Source organism: Vulpes lagopus, chromosome 2 (genome assembly GCF_018345385.1).
Source record: "Vulpes lagopus strain Blue_001 chromosome 2, ASM1834538v1, whole genome shotgun sequence".
Taxonomy (NCBI): domain Eukaryota; kingdom Metazoa; phylum Chordata; class Mammalia; order Carnivora; family Canidae; genus Vulpes; species Vulpes lagopus.
In genome coordinates this window covers 8,663,511-8,685,680 of record NC_054825.1, presented here as the reverse complement: position 1 = coordinate 8,685,680, position 22,170 = coordinate 8,663,511, and the positions used below count along the sequence as shown (strand labels likewise).

The 22,170-nt window shown below is 45.1% G+C and overlaps 1 protein-coding gene across 3 annotated transcripts in view; it reads left to right on the top strand.

Annotated features, from left to right (window-relative positions):
- The first annotated feature begins 2,263 nt into the window (after positions 1–2,263).
- Positions 2,264–22,170, top strand: part of ACADSB (acyl-CoA dehydrogenase short/branched chain) — a 42,673-nt gene continuing 22,766 nt past the window's right edge. The window contains exon 1 of one of the 3 annotated variants that reach the window (XM_041743073.1): positions 2,264–2,395. Coding sequence is in view for 1 of the 3 variants with exons in the window: in XM_041743071.1 (XP_041599005.1) it covers positions 3,218–3,259 (42 nt within the window). In the remaining 2 variants the exon portion in view is untranslated. Of the gene's footprint in view, positions 2,396–3,110; positions 3,260–22,170 lie in introns of those variants that run through there. The other 2 variants (XM_041743072.1, XM_041743071.1) reach the window with 2 other exon arrangements.

The following is a 22,170-nucleotide window of genomic DNA, read 5'->3' as shown; positions in this document are numbered from 1 at the left end:
CTCTATATATATATATATATCATGAATAAATAAATAAAATCTTAAAAATCGTGCCTGATGAAAGGTCAGTTGTCATTAAATGTTAGTTCTTATTGCCATGCATGAGGCATCTTCTGATATGGCAGATATAATAAGGACTTTGAACAGTTACCTTTTACCTTGAGAGAGAGAAGAGAGAGAGAGAGAGGCAGAGACACAGGCAGAGGGAGAAACAGGCTCCATGCAGGGAGCCTGACGTGGGACTAGATCCCAGGTCTCCAGGATCACAACCTGGGCTGAAGGCAGCGCTAAACCACTGAGCCACCCGGGATGCCCACTTTTTTTTTTTTTTTTAAAGATTTTATTTATTTATTCATGAGAGACACAGAGAGGCAGACACAGGCAGAGGGAGAGCCAGGCTCCCCACAAGGAGCCTGATGCAGGACTCGATCCCAGACCCCATGATCATGACCTGAGCCAAAGGCAGACATTCAACCACTGAGCCACAGAACTTAAAACTATTCTCTGACTTTCCTTGGTTTCTGATAAAGGATTTATTTGTAATGAAGTCTTCTGACACTACTTCTTCAATCTCACATTATAAATGGGAAGTTGCTGACACACACACACATACCCTCTTAACCAGGAACTAACAAAACAGGCATTGTGATGTGAATTAGAAGACAGCCACAACTATGAAAGAGCAGTGACACAGGAATTCTCTATAACCTACTTTCTTCCCAACGTCGATCTTTTTTAAAAGCTATGGGAGAATTCTGAGAACATGATTAGGGAATAGAAGATCTATTTTATTCACCTACCATTTGAGGGTTACTAACCATAAGGTAGAACACTAAGCAACTAACTTATGTAATAACTTAATTTGGCCGTTAGGTAGGCCTCTACAAATAAAGCGACTGCAGTTCAATAGGTGTGCTTAATTTATAGCCCAATAATTATGGTCACTCAAAGATTTACTCTGCCATAGAATACACGTCAATGGAAAAGCCTGATAAATGAGGACTGATTAGTATAAAGAGCAACATGGTCCTTCAAAGACAATTAGAACACATTTCTCTGATTACAGAACTGTCCAAAAAAAAAAAAAAAAAATTCCTTGAACGCAAAAAGGGACATTATGAGGCTTTGAGAAATCAGAAAACATAACACAGAAGTAAAATACAAAGTCAGAAGATATCCAAAACAGAAGCTACACATTCTAACCTTTTCACCCCAAATCAGTTCCTCCTTTTTCTTGCCACTCCAACATTGATGAAATGTAGAGTAATCGAAATTTACTCTGGAGACACACCAAGGGACTCCAAAAGGCCATGGAGGGAATTTCAACTAAAATTGAAAAGCCATACAGAGGTCTGCAAAGAAAAGCACACCACGAATCAAAACCTTTATGAGAAAAAGTTAATTCGCATCTACAGGTTTAACAAGCTAAGAAAAGAACTTCTACCAATTTTACCATTACCAGAAAAGAAAACTAATATAACAGGTGATTGGAGAACAGAGCAACAGGTTCACGTCATCAAAAGTCCCGAAGCATCACCAAAAAATAATAACACGCACCAATCTGACTCCCCTCCCCTCTTCTGGTGGATCTGTGAAGATTTCACTTTTGGCAAGCTCTTAGTATCTTTCTTAATTCAAGTTATTAATCTCATTTGTGCACAATATCGTACACTCACAAGGGTCAGCCTCAGTACTGCCCAACTAGAATTGCATTAAAACAACGTGCTAGCCTTGCAGGGAAACACTTGTGGGAAAGGCTTAAAAAGAAAACCTCTGGGCATCCCCCACAAGGGAACATTTGATTCCCATCTTTATTATGCTTTCTATCGCAATCCCAAACACAGGGTCTTCCAGGAACCAGTCTGAGCTCCCCCCCCCCGGGGGGGGGGGGTTAAAAATACAAAACATTTCCATTCCCTGGAACGATTTCCCAACAATAACCTGTTAGCTGTGTGGAAGGCACATCATAAATGGAAATTAAGTGGAATTTCAGACCGTCAGTCCGGACGTTTTTCCATTTTGTTTCCAAGTAAGTTCTGTCTCTCCTGAACATGAAATTCCATTAGAAGTCACAATTTAAAGCGCCCGTTTCTCCTCCTCCTCCCGCTCGTCACTCCTCGCTGGGGTTCCTGAACCGCACACGAGGCGGGGGTGGGGGTGGGGGGGACACACACTAAACGGGCCACGTGGTTGGTTAGCAGTAGCTAGAACTGGTTTTTGACTTCATTTCAAATTCACAGTTGCAGAGCCCTTGGTGGGTGCGCGGCTTGGCTACCCGCACTCCTGGTTTATGAGCCCGAAGAGGTGTTTGCTGCGAAGCCCTCCCCAGACCTCACATCTCCGCGGAATTGGAGGGGGCACCAACAGCAGAAGCTAACCCAGGCGGGACCATCAGGTAAACAAACGGAGATTTTAAAAAGTCCTCCCGAGGAGCAGCCCAAGACTGGCGTCGGGGCAGCATCCTCATCAGCATTCGGAGCACCCAGGAGCCCCGCGCCTCCGCCGAGCCCCAGGACCCGGGGCCGGGCGAAGACGCGACCCCGGGGGGACCCCACCCCCGCCCCCACCCCCCCACGACCACCTGTCAGAGCGAGAGGCAGTCCCTACGCGGGCGTCTCCAGCCCCTGCCCACAGGCGCCGCTCCCTCGGGGCTCCCGGAACCGACCGACAGCACACTCCGCGCTCGGGCCGGGAACATCCCGGGTCGTGACCCTGCCGACCCGCCGGCCGGCCGGCCACGCCCAACCCTCCGCCGAGACTGACTCCCGGCCCCGAACCCCGGCTCTCCCCTCCTCCTGCCGCTCCTTCTTCTGTGTCGCTGCCGCCCGAGCCGGAAGCCCGCTACTTACCACCGGACCACCGCACCGAGTAACTCCCACCGCCTTGTTTAACGCCGCTGCCGTCGCCGCCGCCGCCGCCGCCGCCGCCGCCTTCGTCACCACCGCCGCCGCCGCCGCCGCCATGTTTGTTGTGTCTCCGACTCTCTTCCCGCCCCCGCTGCCTCCTCCAAGTCTCGCGTGAGCAGGACGTAGGGCAAAGGCGGAGAGGGGGCTGTGTGTCTCTCTTGGGGTTCCGTAGGCGGGAAGGGGCGGGGCCGGGAGGCGTGTTGGGGGGCGGGAAGGGGCGGGGCCGGGCTCTGGCTCCGCCCCCGCGCGCTGGCGCCGGGCCCGGAGGCGCGGAGCAGCGACTTCGCGGGTTGGCAGGGCCGCTTGGGGTCATGGAGGCGGCGGCGGCGCGGCTGCTGCGCGGAGGCGCGCTGGTGAGTGCGCTGGCGGCGGGGGCTTCTCCTAACGGGACCCGGGGGCCCCCGAGCTCCCTCCAGGCCTCTGGCGGAGCAGGTCCCCGCTCCTGTGCGGAGTGCGGGCAGCTGGCGAGAAGGGGGGTGGGAGCTGTTCTAGAAGCTTCGGAGCCGCAGCCGGAGCCGGAGCCGGAGCCGCAGCCCTGGGTGGCGTCGGAGACCCGCGCGCGCCCTGAGTTCTCCGCGAGCCGTCGGGCCCTGGGAGCCCCGGAGCCCGGGGTCTTTGGGGGCATTGTGCAGAGACGTGTCCCCTCCGATGCCACGTGCCCCCCGCTATCCCATTTCACCCCCACCTCCCAATTTTATCTAAAAAGGCAGTCGAAACGCAGGCACGGGCTCTCCGAGCAGAGCGTTTGCTGCCCTGCCCTGTCCTCTCTCCTGCAGCCCCTGCTCCAACGTTAGGAAGCGCCCCTGGAGATGGTCAGACCTACCGGCCCGTCCGGGGATGGGGACCCCTCTGCCCCGTGTCTGCTGCCCGCGGGCCCAGCATCTCCCGTGGGCGAGCTCACCCCAGCTCGGGGGCGCGCATTCCCCGAGCAGCGAGCGTCCTTGCACTTGAGATGACACCTGCCTCCCGGGAGTAGTCACCTGTTGCACCTAATTCTGCACTCCCGGCTGCCCCAAAAGCGCAGACAAAACCTTTGATGGGTTCTGTCAGGATCTCCACTGTTGAGCTTGCTTTCCCGAACACCCTCACACCCTTCCATACGCTCCACTTCTTTAGCAACTTGACCTCTGCTTAGCTGTGAACTTTTACCTCCTTCGTAACTGCTCAGAGGAGTTAAAAGGCCCTTCAGACTACAGTTTCAGTGAGTGCTGTGCCCAGAGGCAGGACTCTTTTTTTGTTTTGTTTTGTTTTTTGTTTAATTAGAGGTAATTAATGTTATTTGATTGCTTTACAGGCTTGAGCTATTAAGAAAATTACTGAAGTCGTAATTAGTATATTGTTGCAAAGAAGTGAGTCTTTTTGGTATTAGTACTGTTTTATGATTTTTTTTTTTTTATGAGTTGAGCAAAGATAATTACCAGGGCTTCACAATTTGACTCTTGTTTTAGAGCCAGCAGTTATACTGATCACGTGCTATGTGGCAGATGTTTTTGGTGCTCTACCTGTGTCATCTCGTTTAATTCCTTTTTTTTTTTTTTTTTTTAAAGATTTCGTTTGTTTATTTGAGAGAGAGTGAGCGAGAAAGGGCACAAGTGACGGGAGAGGCAGAGGAAGAGGGAGAAGCAGACTCCCCGCTGAGCGGGGAGCCCAACGTGGGGGCCTCTATCCCAGGACTCTATCATGACCTGAGCCTAAGGCAGACGCTTTTTTTTTTTTAATAATAAATTTATTTTTTATTGCTGTTCAATTTGCCAACATACAGAATCACACCCAGTGCTCATCCGTCAAGTGATAAGGCAGAGGCTTAACCCACTGAGCCACCCACTTAATTTCTTACTGCCACTTACACAATGTCAGCTAATCTGTTGGCTGCAGAGGCTGATGCTGTAGAAGATCAGGTAACTTGCTCAGCATCACTCAGCTGGAAAGTGATAGAGCTGGCATTCAAATTCCAGTTTGATGCTAACCTTAATGCACTACTGCCTCCCCTTCTTTGGAGATAGTGGAGACCTATTTTATATGGATTGGTTAGTTTATTAATAGGGGCTTATTGTCCTTCATAGTTTTTAAAGCTCGTTTACATTAATTAGCTGATGTAATTGATGGGTTGTTGACTATAGCACCCAGGTTAGGAATGTGGGTTTTGCAGCCTGAATACTTGGGTTTGAATACAGGCTCTGTCACTTACTAGCAGTATAATCTTGGACAGGTTACTTAATCTCTGTGGCTCTTAGTTTCTTAATCTATAAAATGGGGAGACCAATAGCCCCTAGCTATAGGGGGATGTGAGACACTTAAAATCATGCCTGATGAGGGGATCCCTGGGTGGCTCAGTGGTTCAGCGCCTGCCTTTGGCCCAGGGTGTGATCCTGGAGTCCCGGGATCGAGTCTCACATCGAGCTCCCTGCATGGAGCCTGCTTCTCCTTCTGCCTGTGTCTCTGCCTCTCTCTCTCTTTCTCTCTCTCTCTCTCTCTATATATATATATATCATGAATAAATAAATAAAATCTTAAAAATCGTGCCTGATGAAAGGTCAGTTGTCATTAAATGTTAGTTCTTATTGCCATGCATGAGGCATCTTCTGATATGGCAGATATAATAAGGACTTTGAACAGTTACCTTTTACCTTTTTTTTTTAAGATTTTGTTTATCTATTTATGAGAGACAGAGAGAGAGAGGCAGAGACACAGGCAGAGGGAGAAGCAGCCTCCATGCAGGGAGCCTGATGTGGGACTCAATCCCGAGACCCCAGGATCACGTCCTGGGCCTAAGGCATGTGCCAAACCGTTGAGCCACCCAAGCATCCCATAGAAGTTTCTCTTTTAATGGAGAGTTTAGAACTATATCCAACAAATCTGATATTATGTAGGTGTGGTACAAACCCCAGGGGTTTCACAGTCTGCCTGTAGGTTCAGAGGAAGGAACAATGATCAGGACCATTGGGGGGAGAGAGGTTCTTCAGGAGCTGGGTTTAGGTTTTAGGAGAAGAGAATAGGGAAAACACGGTAACAAAAGGAGACTGGGAGTTTTAAGGAGTGTTGGAGTTTATCCTTTGGATTGTCAAAAGCCATTGAAGGTTTTGAGTCTTGTAGCTAAGCAGTCAGCTATGATCTAGTTTTATTGCTGTCACAGCAGGTGGTATGGAGGGTAGAGAATTCCACAGTAGGGCTAATTTTGGTTCCTCTCAAAGATAAATGGAGGGCGACTGGGTGGCTCAGTGGGTTAAGTGTCTGCCTTGGGCTTAGGTCACCCTGGGATCAGGCTCCGAGCCAGGCTCCCTGCTCTTTGGGGAGAGGCTTTTTCTCCCTGTCGCCCATGCTTGTGCTCTCTCACTTTCTCAAGTAAACAAAATCTTAAAGAAAAAAAAAAGATCAATGAAAAGGAAGAATTTACTGAGGATTTACAAAAGACCAGGGAAAGCATTTTATATCCACCCGATAGACTCTTATTAAGCAGGAGTCAGTGGCTTCATTTCACAGATGAGGACCTGGGAGGCGGTGGTAGGCATGCTCTGTGTCACCCGGGAGTCAGGCCACTGCTTGGGCGCTCGACCACGCTTGCCTTCTCAGAAGGATTCAGTTGTCCCTGCAAATGCATTAGAACTAACCTGTCCATTTTGATTGGGCAACCAAATTTGTGAGGAATTGACCGGGCCACCTTTTGTTCCAAAACATTTTAAGCCACTTGATATTTTGCAAGGGATCATTTTTTAAAAAATACTCTTCATAAAAAATATTCTTCATAAAAAATATTCTTGATGTAATATTATTCAGTTAATCCTATAAAGGTCTTTTTTTTTTTTTTGGACATATGTGGCCTCTGGACGGTGAGAGCTTAGTACATGCAGAAGCAGAAATTGTTCACGTGGGCAGCCCAGGTGGCTCAGCGGTTTAGCGCTGACTTCAACACAGGGTGTGATCTTGGGAGACCCAGGATCTTGTCCCATGTCGGGCTCCCTGCATGGAGCCTGCTTCTCTCTCTGCCTCTGTCTGTGCCTCTCTCTCTCTCTCTCTCTCTCTCTCTGTGTGTGTGTGTGTCTTTTGTGAATAAATTAATAAAATCTTTAAAAAACAAAAACAGAAATTGTTCATGTGCCATAGCCGGGTCCCTGGAGCCAGAGTGCTTGAGTTTGAATCCTCTCTGCCACCTCTTAGCTGGACAACCTTAAGACAGGCTGCTGCCCCATTCTGTACTTCTGTCTCCTTTACTACAAAGTGGGGAGAACAGGAGTATTGAGGGAGATGTTAGATGTCAAGCGCTTAACACAGCTCTTGGCACATAGGTAATACTCAGCAAAGGCTCACTGTTAATACAGGCAGCATCCATTACCAGTAACTGGGAGGACGGGGTGGGGTGATTTTGCTCTATGCAGAGAGCTCTCTGATCAGTCTCAGGGGTGTGCAAGTTTACATCAGGGTCTTTGGCCTCAAGGAAATTACATTTTTAATTGGAGAGACAAGGTAGATGTGTTAAGAAGTGCCAGTAGGAACAGTAGAAGATTTTATTTATTGCCAGCGTTAAAATAAATAGCCTGGACAGATGGGCTTATGGAAGGAGAGGTTGGAACTGTGCATCATAAAAGGGGATGGCTTAGATTTAGGTAAAGCAACAGATTGGTGGACATTATGGGCCAAGGAGATGCGTGAACCACAGTGTAGATGTAGGACTGTACTGCGCTTGTCTGAGAAATAATTATTCTAGGATTGCTGATGTGATGTTTGCAGGTTGACAGAGTGAGTTTATTTATTTATTTATTAAGATTTTATTTTTATTTATTCATGAGACACAGAGAGAGAGAGGCAGGGACACAGGCAGAAGGAGAAGCAGGCTCCATGCAGGGAGCCCGACAACGTGGGACTCCATCCCTGGTCTCCAGGATCAGGCCCTGGGCTGAAGGCTAAACCGCTGAGCTACCCGGGCTGCCCGACAGAATGAGTTTAAATGACAGGTGTCTATAACGTTCAATGGTTAGGTCCACACTTGTTCGTGCAGCAGTGAGTCTTGGTTCATTAGGGTTGCCCACAGTTCCAGATAACAGCACTTTTTTGTTGACTAAAATGCAAGGATTCATAATGTTACTACTTATCAGTACAGAAATGGCAGCGGTTGTGTTTTGTTTTGTGGGTTTTCTTTTTGTTTTGTTTTTGCAAATGCAAATAGGTCTTTGTTTCCAAACCCTTCTTTTTCTCTGGTGCCAAGAAGACTAAGTAACCAAAACAGTCTTCTCTGGCTGCCATAAAATGCTTTCTCCTTTCTTTCAGGATCCTTTCATACCAGCCTGCTCTTGGGCTTACATTGCTTTGACTTTGGCACTGTCGGTCAGTGCCTGTCCAGAATGATCTGGAGGCCAAATGATTCCCTGTGGTGGGGAGGCTGTCCTGTGCATTACAGGATGGTGAGCACCCCACCCCCACACAACTGAAAATGTCTCCAGACATTGCCGGATATTCCCTGGGGGCAAAACAACAATGCCCCTTGTTGAGAACTACTGGTATAGACCTGTTGTGCTGCCCCTGTGTTCTTAGGGGGGGTGGAGGTGGAATGTGGCCTTTCTCCTCATAGGCTGGTGGAAAACTATCATACTACTACTTGCCACACTCAGTTTGTTGACTATAGGAATTGATTTTCCAGATTTCAACCGGAGCCATTGAGATTCTGAGCTGCTGTTTGCCAAAGGCAAACAGAAAAAAAGGTTAATAGCTTGCAGAAGGAACCCAAAGGGATAGGTGACCACTTAGACCACTTCAGAAGTTCACCTGTGGTGACACAAGCCCTCAGCTAGGGTGATACTACTGCTGGCTAGAAAGGCAGACGCATTCACAAAGGAAAACTTGAGAAGATTTGGTCATTATCTAAAAATGGAGGAATTAGATGGACACCACATTTTTGAATGGAGTTAGCTGAGTGATATGCAGAGATTGTCTGGGGGAAGACAGTTTGCGGGAACAGAAAGGAAAAGCATTCATTCTGCTTTAGATTCCAGGCTTCTAAAAGTGTCAACTGAAAGCATTTTGGAAGCCGAGCAGAAAAGGGATCTGGAAACTAGGAGAAATATCGGAGCTAGAGATACAGGGCTGAGCCTTTGGAGCATATTACAGACCATCTTGGGGGAATGTTGGAGACAGGCAAAGCAAAGAGGAGAATTAACATAGGATATCCCTTCGAGGAGCATTTGTGACAAACAGGCTTTATATTCAGAACTGGAGCAAAAGAAGGAAAAGGATATTTAAGTCCAGTCTTAAGAGCAAAAGTACCAGCAGACCTTGTGCCAGATAGAGTAAAGAAAAGACCCCATAGGGAGCAGCCTGGAATGAAAGCGCCTGCCTTTGGCCCAGGGCACCGTCCTGGAGTCCCGGGATCAAGTCCCGCTTCGGGCTCCCTGCATGGAGCCTGCTTCTCCCTCTGCCTGTGTCTCTGCTCCCCTCTCTCTCTCTCTATGTCTATCATGAATAAATAAATAAAATCTTAAAAAAAAAACAAAAAGGAACCAGTAGTACTACCAGTAATACTACTTCCAGTACTATTGGAAGGAGTAGCCTGAGACTGGTGGAAGGGAAGGGCTACCTTTTTAGTAGTTCCAGAGAATACCTAGAACAGAAGCTACTGTTTATGGAGAAAGCAAGCAGAGGTCAGAGGGGTTCTGGTGTAGGAGTTTTGGCTCAAGGATATGAAAGCAGAGGAAGGATCGACTTAAAATTTAATGTGAGATATGCAATACCTAAATCTGATCTTAAAATGGTATCTTGGATTTAGTGAGAATTCATTGAAAGATCTGTCTAGAAGAAGATGGGAATCCTCTCTAAGAGAGTGGGAAAGGAACAATGTATTAGCTACTATACCAAAGAATGTATAAACCATGATCAATAAAGTAGCATTAAGAAGTATATCCTCTTACCTCTGCCTCCTCCTCTTTTTGCTTTGCTGTAAGGGAAACTGGCTGTCTTGGCAGGAATCTGCCTTAGCCAACCACAGAGCCTAAGGCAGTAGAAGAAAAATGTGGCCAGCTGATTATATAATAAGGCACTAAATAAATATTGTCCTATAAACCTGCAGAACTATTTACATGCTATATTGATCCTTATATCCCAAGGAGCATAAAAGCATTACCAAAAAAATCACTGTTTTCATTTGATTAGGTTAATTAAGCTAAAGCAATAACAAGCAGTGAGCATAATTAAGCAGTTTGGCATTTAACCTTGCCTTGTGTTTATTATATGAAATCTTGGCGCAGAGGACCTGCCCCTCTTGGCCACTGCTTCCTGCTGGAATACTTCTTAAATTTACATGTTTTAGAAACAGGTACAAATTTATAAGAGATAGAATGTTTAAGTTTTTATTCATTCAGTCCTCTAAATTGTTGATATAACTCTCATAAACCGTATGAATTTCTGTAATGGTAAAGCTATAAAATTTGGTTTCTCTAATTTTAACATAACCTGGTTAATTTAACTTGGTGAGGAGGAGGTGCCATAGATTTTTTTTTTTAATTTTTATTTATTTATGATAGTCACAGAGAGAGAGGCAGAGACACAGGCAGAGGGAGAAGCAGGCTCCATGTACCGGGAGCCCGACGTGGGATTCGATCCTGGGTGTCCAGGATCGCACCCTGGGCAAAGGCAGGCGCTATACCACTGCGCCACCCAAGGATCCCCATAGATTTTTTTTTTAAACTATTTTCAGGAGATAATCGTAGATCCTCATGCAGTTGTCAGAAGTAACACAGAGAGAATCCTGGGTACTCTGTCCAATCCGCCTTCGTGGTGACACTTATAAAAACTACAGTACAGTGTCACAACCAAGTTCTGATATAGAAACCATCCATAGGACTTACTCAGATTTCTCCAGTTTCATGTGTAAATTTATATATTTAGTGCTGCGCAGTTTTATCACGTGTATGTTTATGTATCCACCACCACAATCCAGCTACAGGACGGTTCCATCCTCATAAAGGTCTCTTGGGTCACTCTTGTTTAACCACATGACATAAGGCCTAGTAACCTAGTGGTTCTCTTCTCCCTCTGTATAATTGTATCATCTCAAGAATGTTAGATAAATGAAATCCTAGCTCCGTAACCTTTGGGATTAGCTTTTGCATTCAGCATAATTCTCCAGAGGTTTGAACAAGTTGTTGCTCAGATCAGTAGTTTGGTTTTTTTTTTTGTTTGTTTGTTTGTTTTACTGCTGAGCAATATTCCTTTATAGAGAAGGAAAATCTTCTCTGCCCTCTTGGGTTCAGGAGCCAGAATCTGGAAATTCAACTGACAAAAAGCATTAACTCAAGGGAAAGGTCTGTTTCATCTGTCTAGCGGATCCAACAAAAGAAGTGTAGCTGGCTCTTTCAGAGGTTGAACTTAAATGCTTACATATCCTGGTTGGGAAAAGGGAAGGGGCAGAAACTGATTCTAAGGGAAAACCAATAGGGTTCTATTAGAAAAGGCATGGGTTTTTAGGAGAACAGGTTTCCAGGTGATGGTGTGTCAGAGAGCCTGTTTTGCCCCATTTGCCAGCAGTCGGCATTGTCACTGTGATTTTTTTTTTTTTTTTTTTTTTTACTTTTAACCATTCTGATCATATCTCACTGCGTTGGTTTGCTTTTGAAATATTTTTTAGTTTCCAACAGGATCAGAAGAGATTCTAGTGTGTTGATGGTTCAAAGATCCTTCTTTCATGTATTCTACATATTTAATTGTATCATAAAATAATATCATTTTACCTTTTCTGGGTCTGTGAAGTTGAATGAGTACTGTGAAAGAGAAAACGGAGGCCCAAAATGGTGTTGTTTAGATTAAGGGCCCCAAGGCAGGAGACCAAAACTTAATGCCTAACTTAAATAGTTTCAACCCCTCAGGAATGTAACCTTTCACGGATCAACTTGGAATTTCCTGGTCCAGCTAGGAAATGTACTGATAGACCCATTCAGCTCCCCTTAGGAAGGAGGGCCACCTTGCTTAAACAGTGCATTCCTTGATAATAAATTACTTTCTTCTTTTTTTCTAATGCCCTCCCTGCCTTTGAAAACCTTTCTTTATTTAGCTCAGTGGAGGTCCCCTCTGCTTGCTGGATGGGATGCTGCCCAATTCGTGAATTGTTTAATACAAGCAATTAGATCTTCAAATTTACTTGGTTAAGTTTTGTTCTTTAACAGTGCAGAAGGACATGAAAAATACCATCAAAATCTGTTTACCGCGGGTGAGCACTCTACCTAGCTGTAGAATCATTATCTTGATTTTTATTGCCTGTAGGTCAAAAGGTCTTAGGGGGCACCTGGCTGGCTCAGTTACTAGAACATGCCACTCCTGATCTCAGGATCATGAGTTCAAGCCTCACACTGGGCATAGAGCTCATTAAAAAAAAAAAACTGGAAAAAATAAAATCTATTCATGCATTCTGTTGTTACTAGGCAGTATTAAAATGCACATAAATTAGAAAATCTATAAAATACTAAAACTGAACATGAGCAGATTCCTTTATTATCTTAGAGTAAGGAAGATCATTATAATTAAAAGCCAGATATCATCCCCCAAAGAAAAGTAATAATTTGGGCAACATAAAAATCACAGACTTCTCCATGACAACGCAAAACAAGTGTAAGTGGGGCACCTGGGTGGCTCAGTAGTTAAGCATCTACCTCTGTTTGGCTTGAGTCATGCTCCCCGGAGCCCTGGGATAGAATCCCACATCAGGTTCCCCACAGGGAGCCTGCTTCTCCCTCTGCCTGTGTCTCTGCCTCTTTCTCTCTCTCTCTCTCTATGTCTATCATGAATAAATAAATAAAATCTTAAACAAACATTAGTGTGGATAAAGAAACTTTTTCCTGTTAATCTGTTTATTGACAGTTCTCAGCTGCACCCTCCCCACCCCTCTACCCCACCCTTCCTGTGGGTAGAGGAAAGTTTTCTTGCCAAGAAATGCACTATATATGTATAGATCTGGGTTTTTTTCACTTGCAGATTTGTGTAACCTTGTCCGCAGTGGAGATATGGATTGACACAGTGACCCTGAGTTCCCCTCATTGGGCATTATTCATAATACTAAAAGAGATTTTGGTTGCACTTTCCCATCTCTGCCCTTTGATTAGTTTCTTTGGCTCCCTAAAGCAGCCCTGGTTTAAATAAAAACAAGAGTGATCTTGTACACAATGGACTATTTTGCAACTATAAAAAAAAGGGAATGAAGGTATTCTCTAAGTCCTAAAGCAGAAACCTCTCCAGAATATATTGCCACATGAATAAAAGGCACAGAATAGGGTACATAGTATGCTACCTTTTAGAAAGGGCAGGGAGGAGAATAAGGAAGTCTATTCCTATTTGCTTAGATTTGTATATAAAAAATATATAAAGATATACATAAGCTGATCAGAGTGGTCACCTGTGAGAGAGGTTGAGAAGTGGGCTGGATGGGGATGGGGTAACAGCTTTTTTCCAGGTATGTGGGGGCAACGGTCTTTTTGAGACTTGTTACGTATTCAACACAAAAACATTTTTTTTTAAAGACTTTATTTATTCATGAGAGACACAGAGAGAGAGAGACACAGGCAGAGACACAGGCAGAGGGAGAAGCAGGCTCCATGCAGGGAGCCTGACGTGGGACTCAATCCCGGGGCTCCAGGATCACGCCCTGGGCCGAAGGCAGGCGCTTAACTGCTGAGCCACCCAGGGATTCCCCCAACACAAAAACATTTTAAAGCCAGACGCTTTGGGGGTGAGGGTGGGCAAGGGGAGAGAGCAGGGGTGCACATTCATGAATCATTTCTGTAGACAAATGAATGGTGTGGCTTTTGAATATTTGCTGTAGGAGGGGTTGAGTTTTTACTTTCCAAATCATGCATATAAACCAGATGCCAGCCCAGGCTACAATTAGCATCATCTTGAGGAGCTTTTGAGAAATACAGAGGCCTGGGCTTCATCCGGAGTCTGTTGAATCAGTCTTAATTGGTAGGGCTGTACTCTCCTTTGCTGTAAGCTCCCCAAGTGATCTGGTATGTAACCAAGAATGGCAACCCCTGATTTAAATCTCAGGAGCACTTGTTTCCAAGATCCCAGTAGAGTTGGCACATGTTCCAGAGTAAACCATTTTCTTTAGTTTAATTATGTGTAACTACATTTGACAGGTTCTTAAGAAATCCATAAAATGGTTCTGCAGTATAATGCTGAGCACATTATCTAAAACCTACATTTTGCATTTTAAAGGCAAGCCTACTTCGAAAATCCAGAGCATACATGGTTCAAACCATTGCACGTACTTTTAAAAAGCCAAAACATTAAATATTATTAGAAAATATTTCTCATAGAAAGTGCAGAAAACAATATAACTGGCACCCTATACCCACCACCCACTTTTGCTATAGTTTTGGGTTTGTTTACTTTTTTTTAAAGAAATAAAACACTACAGGGATCCCTGGGTGGCTCAGCGGTTGAGCTCCTGCCTTGGGCCCAGGGCGTGATCCTGGAGACCCAGGATCTAGTCCCAAGTCGGGCTCCCTGCATGGAGCCTGCTTCTCCCTCTGCCTGTGTCTCTGCCTCTCTGTGTGTCTCTCATGAATAAATAAATAAAATCTAAAAAAAAAAAAAAAAAAGGAAATAAAACACTACAGAAACCCCGCATTTCTAGCTCTTCTGCAGAGGAAACCATAATCCTGACGCTGATGTGTATGCTTCTTGTTCATGTGTTTAAACTTTTACTGCATCTATGTGTCTCCATAAGAATATATACTATCATTTGGTGTGTTTTTAAAGTGTATATAAATGCTATCATCCGAAACAAATCCTTTTGCAAATTGCTTTTTTAACTCAGTATTATATTTTCAGGGTTTATCCATGTTGATATATGTAGCTCCCTAGTTTACTTTAACCGCTATAAAATATCCCATTGAATTATAGGGGAGGAAAAAATATTTTGCACTCTACCCTCCTGGTTCTTGGCTGAGATCCTTCCATAACAACAGATTAACAGGGGGTAAAATACAAACAGAAATTTAATAACTTGTGTACCTTCTGTATAAATGGGAGAAACCCAGGAAAACTGAGTGACCCTGAAACGGCCCAAGCCACCATCCCCTTAAATACTGTTACCAGCTAAATACAAAAGATGGGGGGCAAGATCGAGGGGTGCAATTATGGGAGGTTGGCAGGAAAAGCATAGTAAACAAGAGTGGGGTGGTTATGCAAATTTAATACCTTGCTTTTTCCATTGATAAGTTTCTGGGGACTTAGTCATCTCTTCCTGGTTTGTGGGGAAATTTCTCCTATGCTTGTAGATCAGTGTCTCCTATAAAAGGGTAAATGTCAGGCAGCCAGTGTGGCTCAGTGGTTTAGCGCCGCCTTCGGCCCAGGGGCATGATCCTGGAGACCTGGATCTAGTCCCACATCAGGCTCCCTGCATGGGGCCTGCTTCTCCCTCTGCCTGTGTCTCTGCCTCTCTCTCTCTGTCTCTGTGTCTCTCATGAATAAATAAATAAAATCTTAAAAAAAAAAAAAGGATAAATGTCTTCTCAGTTTTCAGAACTTCTCTGTCTGCTGTTTCTTAAAAATTGCCAGCTCGAGAAAATCCTTATGTCAAAGAGACATTTTTGCCTTGGCGAATTCTTCTCCCCTTCAGAATCAGCATACTACAACTTACCCCCCATTCTTTTGTTGACAGATCATTGGCTTTTTAATTTTTCACCTTTATAAGTCTCACTGCCCTGCTTGCAAAGCATGTACTCAGGTGTAGGAACTTAAGTGGAATTGCTGGGCTTTGGTGTTATGTCTTTATCTTTACTTTTGCTTAAATCGTGATTACACCTGTTTTTACCCTCAACTACAGAATGGAAGGGTTTCTTCCCACTTAAAGAAAAATTGTTCATGACCCTTGTTAAAGACGGTAAAGAAAACTTTATTCAAGAAGGAACTACTGCATTGGGATTTTGTGGTAGGGAGGTGAGATCAAGCTCAATTCCAGGTACCACAATGACAAGTGGAGATTTATAGCCAGCAAGTCGGGTCAGAGTCAGTGGACAGAAAATCACTGAGAAAAAACATGAGGGCTAAGCGGGATTCTTGGCGGGGGGGGGGGGGGGGGGGGGGGCTGGGTGCAGGCCACCCCACCAGGGACCATTTTGGCCATGAACTCAAAGCATCCCAAACCCAGCAAGTTCAGGAAAAGCTCTGTACCTCCCCCTCACCTGCCTGCTTATACTGGGAAGAGAGCTATTAACAGAGATTTCTCTGGACTCAAGAAACTTCACCGTATAGTAGGGGAAGAACCCTTGGGGTGCCTGGCTGGCTCAGTTGATAGAACATGTGACTCTTGGTCTTGGGGTCGAGTTTGGGCCCTGCATTGGGTGTAGAGCTCACACACACAAAAAAGAGGCTGTCTTTTGTTTTCCAAACATCTTTCACCTTCCTGCAAATGGTCTTCTCCCTGTGTACCTTCAGACATCCACCCCCTCCCCAGCTCATAGAAGCATCATGTTGCCAATCTTTACAGTCTCCATGTCTGCGTGGATTCCCTGTGTCTACACTATTACATTTGATTTTCTCTTGTTAATCTGTCTCTTCTCAATTTGATTCGTAGGCGAAGTAAAAGGTCCCTGAAGAGTAGAAAAAAATTCTCCCATGCCAACACTCACCAGATTCAGACTCACCAGGATTCTTGCTAGAGGCTGGCCAGAGTGATCAGATACCAAGGGTGGGGGTTTTCATTAACCTGACGCAGTAGGATCCTTGCTAAAACTGGACTAGGTGGACCAAGGGCAGTGCCCAAGGTCAGGGCCTAGTTAGAGAGACACAGAGGAGCTGACCCTCATTTGGTTAAGGAGAGAGTCTTTGTCAAACATCTTCAACACTTGAGGGTCAGGTGGTGGGAGTGAAGCTAGAGCAAGAGGCAGAAAGACTGGCAGGAGAGGGAAGAAACAAGAGGAGAGCATTTGGAAGGAGGGGGGTGTGCCTACCTGAACTGCATCTGCTAAGAGCAAGAAGTTGGAGCCTGAAGAACATGGAGATGTTTGTGGAGACCCTATTGAGGAGGGGTGCTGGTGAGTGGTGGAGGTCCTAAGGAAGCAAAGAGGGCAAGTAAAGCACACCTTCAGCAGTATTTGGCTGTGCAGGGAAGGGGAGAGAGGGTGCTAGCAAGATGGATGCATGGTTCAAGGATGGTTGTCATGCTAAAAATTCGAGCAGGGGAAAAAATGGAAAGATGTGAGAAGACCAAAGGGATGGCTGAGGATCCTGGGAAGGTGGGAGAGGTGGGACCCAGAGAGAGAGGGACAGGCCTTTCTTAAGAGGAGGAAAATCATGTCCATTGCACTAGGAGGGAAGAAGGATGAGCGGTGCAAACGCAGGACACCAGGTGGGTTTGGTGGCAGCAGGTTGAGGTTGTCCCCATTTGTTGACATTTTTTTCTGGTAGAAGGTGACTCATCGGCTAACAGTAAGGGGTGGAGCTTGGCGGGGCTGGGGGGTGGGGTGGGCGTTGAGATCCCATAATCGTTTCAGAGAATGGGTAAGGGTCCAAGTGGAGGTTGGTGACTATGAACTTGTAGTTAAATGAGGCCACATGCATGTCTGTGTCTCCTCACTGTGCCCTGGATGCGGTCACAGTGAGAGTTGTAATCAGAAGTGCCGTGAGACAGATTGGGGGAAAAGTGGATGGCACCGAGGCCAGCGCGAGGAATTTGGGAGTGATGGAGGTGCCGGGTGGCCAGTGGTGGTGGTGGTGGTGGTGGTGGGCATACATGTCTGTCAAAACCCTTTAAACTGTATGCCACAAATAGTTTTATCTTATATATAAAAGTAAAATCGAACTAGATAGAAGGGGAAGATGGAATGCTGCTGTGGCAGATGAATCTAACTGTATTACACGTTGCAATACTGAGATTTATAATAAATATCTATTGAGTCTTCCTTCAGGGTTCCTGGCTCACAGCTCCCAAAGCCTTGGGAGTTTCCTAGGCAGTTAAGAGCAAAGAGCATCTTTGGTTGAAATATTTGGTCTCTTGTTTGCAGTTCCTGAAATCCTCTGAGAGCCCCAAAGGTGAAATGGGTGCCTTGTTATTCATACCAGACCCCCTTCTATCTGCACCTGAATTTATATTAATGAGGTGACTTCAGGATTGCAGCTAAGGGTGTGGGGGCTAGGGGCTGGGAGCCAACCTCATGATTATGGGGTTGGGCCTTTCTGTTTGAGCCCCTAGCCTCCTGGGAAGGAAGAGGGAGCTGAAGGTTGAATTAGGCTCCAGTAGCCAATGAATTAATCAATCTGGCCTACGTAATGAAGCCTAGGACCCACAAGGACAGGGTTCCCAGAGCTTCTTGGATGATGAGCACAGGGAGGTGTTGGGAGAGGAGCCCCTGAGTAGAGAGCATGGAAGCTCCACACCTTCCCCCAACCTTGCCCTGTGCATCTCTTCACGTGATGGTTCCTTAGTTCTATTCTTTAATAATAAACCAGTAATCCAGTAAGTAAAATATTCCTCTCAGTTCTGTGAGCTGCTCTTGAAGACTAAACAAGACTGCCCCCACGGAGCAAGTGCTAGGAACCTGCAGTTGATAACCCATGGGTCTGAAGCATGGGGGACAGCCTGGGCTTGCCACTGTTGTGTGGATGGGGGCCGGGGGCCCATCTTATGGGACTGGGCCCCTTTGACCTTTGGGATCGATGCCATCTCTAGGCAGATAGAGTCAAAATTGAGTTGAATGGTAGGACAGGCAGCTGGTGTGGGGGAAAAAACCCATATGTTTGACTTGGTCCCAGAATTATTACCAGAGAATCACATCACCACACAAAGGGGGTGGGGAAGGGAAAGAAGAAGTTGCAGAAACCGTGTTCTGATTGAGTACCTTTAAGGCCAAAGATGAAAAGAACTGTAACCAAGCACCACACTAGAAGGGATACACTGGTTTCTCACAGTGGTATGGGTTAGCAATTCTAGAATCCATCTGGAGATGAGTTAAGGTTGGTTTCTGAACCCCAGTCACAGTTGCTGATTGATCAAGAGCAGCATGAAGAACTTAAAACCTAACCCCGCTCGAAGAATTTACTGCTGGATCATGGTGACCAAATGGATCCCTTTTCAGTGCTCTGGATAGCCACCATGTGGTCTGCCCAGGATGAGTTTGATTCTTTGGAAATATTCAAATGAAACAATAGATTTCTATATTTTAAATAAAAGCTTGCCATTGATTGAGAAAAAAAAAAAAAAACTATCAATGTGCACTAGGTTCGAACAAGTGAGTCCTCCTAGATCATGAGAGCCAGGTTTCTCACTGTCAGAAAGAAGTTACCAGTAAGAAAAGAAGACTGGACGATCAGAACTCTGGGGTGCCGGAATGGAGACACAAGGAAAAATATACAGCTTCATGCACACATGTAGGAGGGACAACCAGGAGTTGGGGCACATTTAGTGGGAACCCCTGAATATAGGCATTTAAGGTGAAGCCCTCCATGTTCCGTAAAAACATTTCCTTTGGGAAAGCCTAAGAAGAACTTCGCAGGTTAGCAAACTTCTTGTCTTCTTTTTACCTTCCAAACATTGTAAGAGCCTGTAGGCTTGAACCACTCTAAAAATGTTTGTAATGATATTTCGCTATGCTGGAACGTAATGGAGAAGGGTTATGACTATGTAACAGCTAAACTTAATGGGTTTAGCAAAACTACCGGAACATTTCAGCAGTCAGGGGGTCCTTCACCCCTTTTTTATGCCATGGATGACAAGTATACAGCAGTATGGTGAGCTTTAGCAGACCCTTTCTCAAAATGTTTTAAAATACGCAAAATATGCAAGACGACAGAGGAAATAAAAGTCGTAAGAATAATTTTAATTGTGATCATGGTAATATATGTTGCTTAAATAAGATCTACAGTTTTGAAGTAGTGCTGAACATCAAGATGCTTGCTGTTATTTGATATAAAAATACCTAATTTCTTTCCGTGGCAGTCACAGATAACTTTAACTTGTTTGCCTACATTTCATAATTGGAGGAAATGCTTTATTTCAGTTAGAGGTTAGTGAAACAAAGATGTAGTTGCCCCCACCTGAGTTCATGGACTTTATTGCTCTGCCCACGGGAGTCTGCAGACCCCAGGTCTGATCACCACTACTTCTGAGGGCAACAGAGCTCTGATCCGTTGAGTAGAAAACAGATGAGACTCAGGCTACGGAAAGCATTTGGCAAGGCATAAATAACTATTATTCCACGCAAGTAGTGACTGCTGCTCTATACAAAAAAATGTGATGATGTGGTGCAATGGGTTATAACTGTGGAAAATCATTTTGATGGAGCGGACACCAAAGCTGCAGAGGCTGAGGTCAACACCAAAGGGCAGGGGACAGTTGAAAAGCATCATCGAAACCTCGGGCCTCACGTTTAAAGGCAAGGCAGGGAAATGTTTTCTTTATTAAAGATTGTCCTATTAAAAGGACCATGTTTTTCTGCCCAAAAGGATCGGTAGTAACAGTGCTTTGGTTAGAAAGGGATTCCATCCACTTAGCATGTACCCACCGTGTTTTATGATGGCATCTTGAGTAAGCTCGCCCTACCTTTGTATGCAGCTACTTCCTTTGTAAAGCACATTTGTCCCTGTGGTCTTGTGAATCCAAAATAATGGTTATGTGTCCGGGGCACCAGCGTGGCTCAGTTGGTCAAGCATCAGACTCTTGATTTCAGCTCCGGACATGAGCTGGGGGTCGTGAGATTGAGTCCTGAGTCGAGCTCTGCGCTCAATTTGGAGTCTGCTTAGGATTTTCCCTCTACCTCTCCCTCCCTCTGCCTCTCTCTCTCTCTAAATGAATAGATGAGATTTTTAAATAACGAAATAAAATAATTGTTATGTGTTGAACAGCCGTACACTTTGTCAGTAGCAATTTTGAGACTAAGTGGATCACAATTGTGTCAAGCAGGAAAAAAAAAAATGGGTATTATTGTAATACCTGCTGGCTCCTTAAGTCTCTCAGTGGTGGGCTTTCTGTTAACCTCCAGCACAAAGGTGATACATTGACTCAGAGGCACAAAGAACTCTGTAGGGGGGTCTAGTGAAGTAAATAATCTCCCCTAGAAAGAGGAATCCTGGGCCATGTGTTGGAGTTTTAAAATAACAACAGGCAGGTTTCCTGATCATTTTGTGGAGAAGATTAGTTGGCTCATTCTCTCATTTAAATCCTAAGTCTATTGAGGGGTCCTGTGCAGGACTCCCCCCACCAACCACTGAGCAGAACGCATGCCACATGTCCCTCTCTTCCTTCTCCATCATCCCATCCTTTCTCCCAGGCCCTGCGGGTCCTTGGTGCTTGCTGCTAATGATCACTCTGTCCTTGCGTTTCTTGGCACCATGGCTCCCCTCTTGAAGCCCTTGTGCATCTCCATTTCTAACCTCCTTTCTTCTTGTCCTCAGTTCTTCCATCTGTTTCATCAGGGAGAAGACATTATTACCTCATGTGCATGCCCTCACCCCTTCCTTCATTCTGGTCTAAAGTCTTCCTGTCCCCGTGAGGTCTTTTAACAAGGAAAGAATGTTCCATGCAACTTTGCCCTAAACTGTCCGCCTCCTACGAATAAAAACAAAACAGAGTTAATTACAAAATTGAGAGATAGGTGTCTTTCTTCTAACTGCCAATGTTTGTCTACCCCCCCCCCCCCACATCCCCACCCCAACCTAGAGCAGAGTACATCTACTCCTGGGGACATTAACTACAAAGATTGACCCAAATCTGGGAAAGATTAACAGATTAATTCATGGTTGGTTTGTTCTCTTTTCATCAATAAGCTTTTCCATGTGTAATCAAAACTATTGAGAAAAAAATATATTGCAATATATTACTACATTTGTTTTTTTGTTTTTTTGGTTTTTTTTTTTTTTTTTTTTTTTTTGCAATTAGCAAGAGGGTTTATTGGACGTTTGCGCAAACGGGCTCTCCCCTCCGAAGAGGAAGAGAGCCCCGATTAGCAATTACAGGTATCTTTTAAAGGTAAAAGGAAAAAAAAACCGCTTAAAGACAAAAGAACCTCAGGAGTCGCATAGCATTCAGGTTATTGATTTCACAGAGGGTCAACATGAACCTATTCAGGGACGTTCCAATCAGGGTGTGGGGGGAAATGGTTTTCTTATTGTAAACAGAATGCTTTTAGTTGCTAAAATTTCAGGAAGGCGCCTGGATGGGCTGCCTCTGGATTAGGGCTGGCCCTACTTACAAGGGGGGAGGTTTCTTCATTCCCTCCTCTTGTTTGGGCTGATTTTAACCTTAAAATCTTAGGGAACATTTATTTCTTCAGTTTGGAGGGCCCGACAT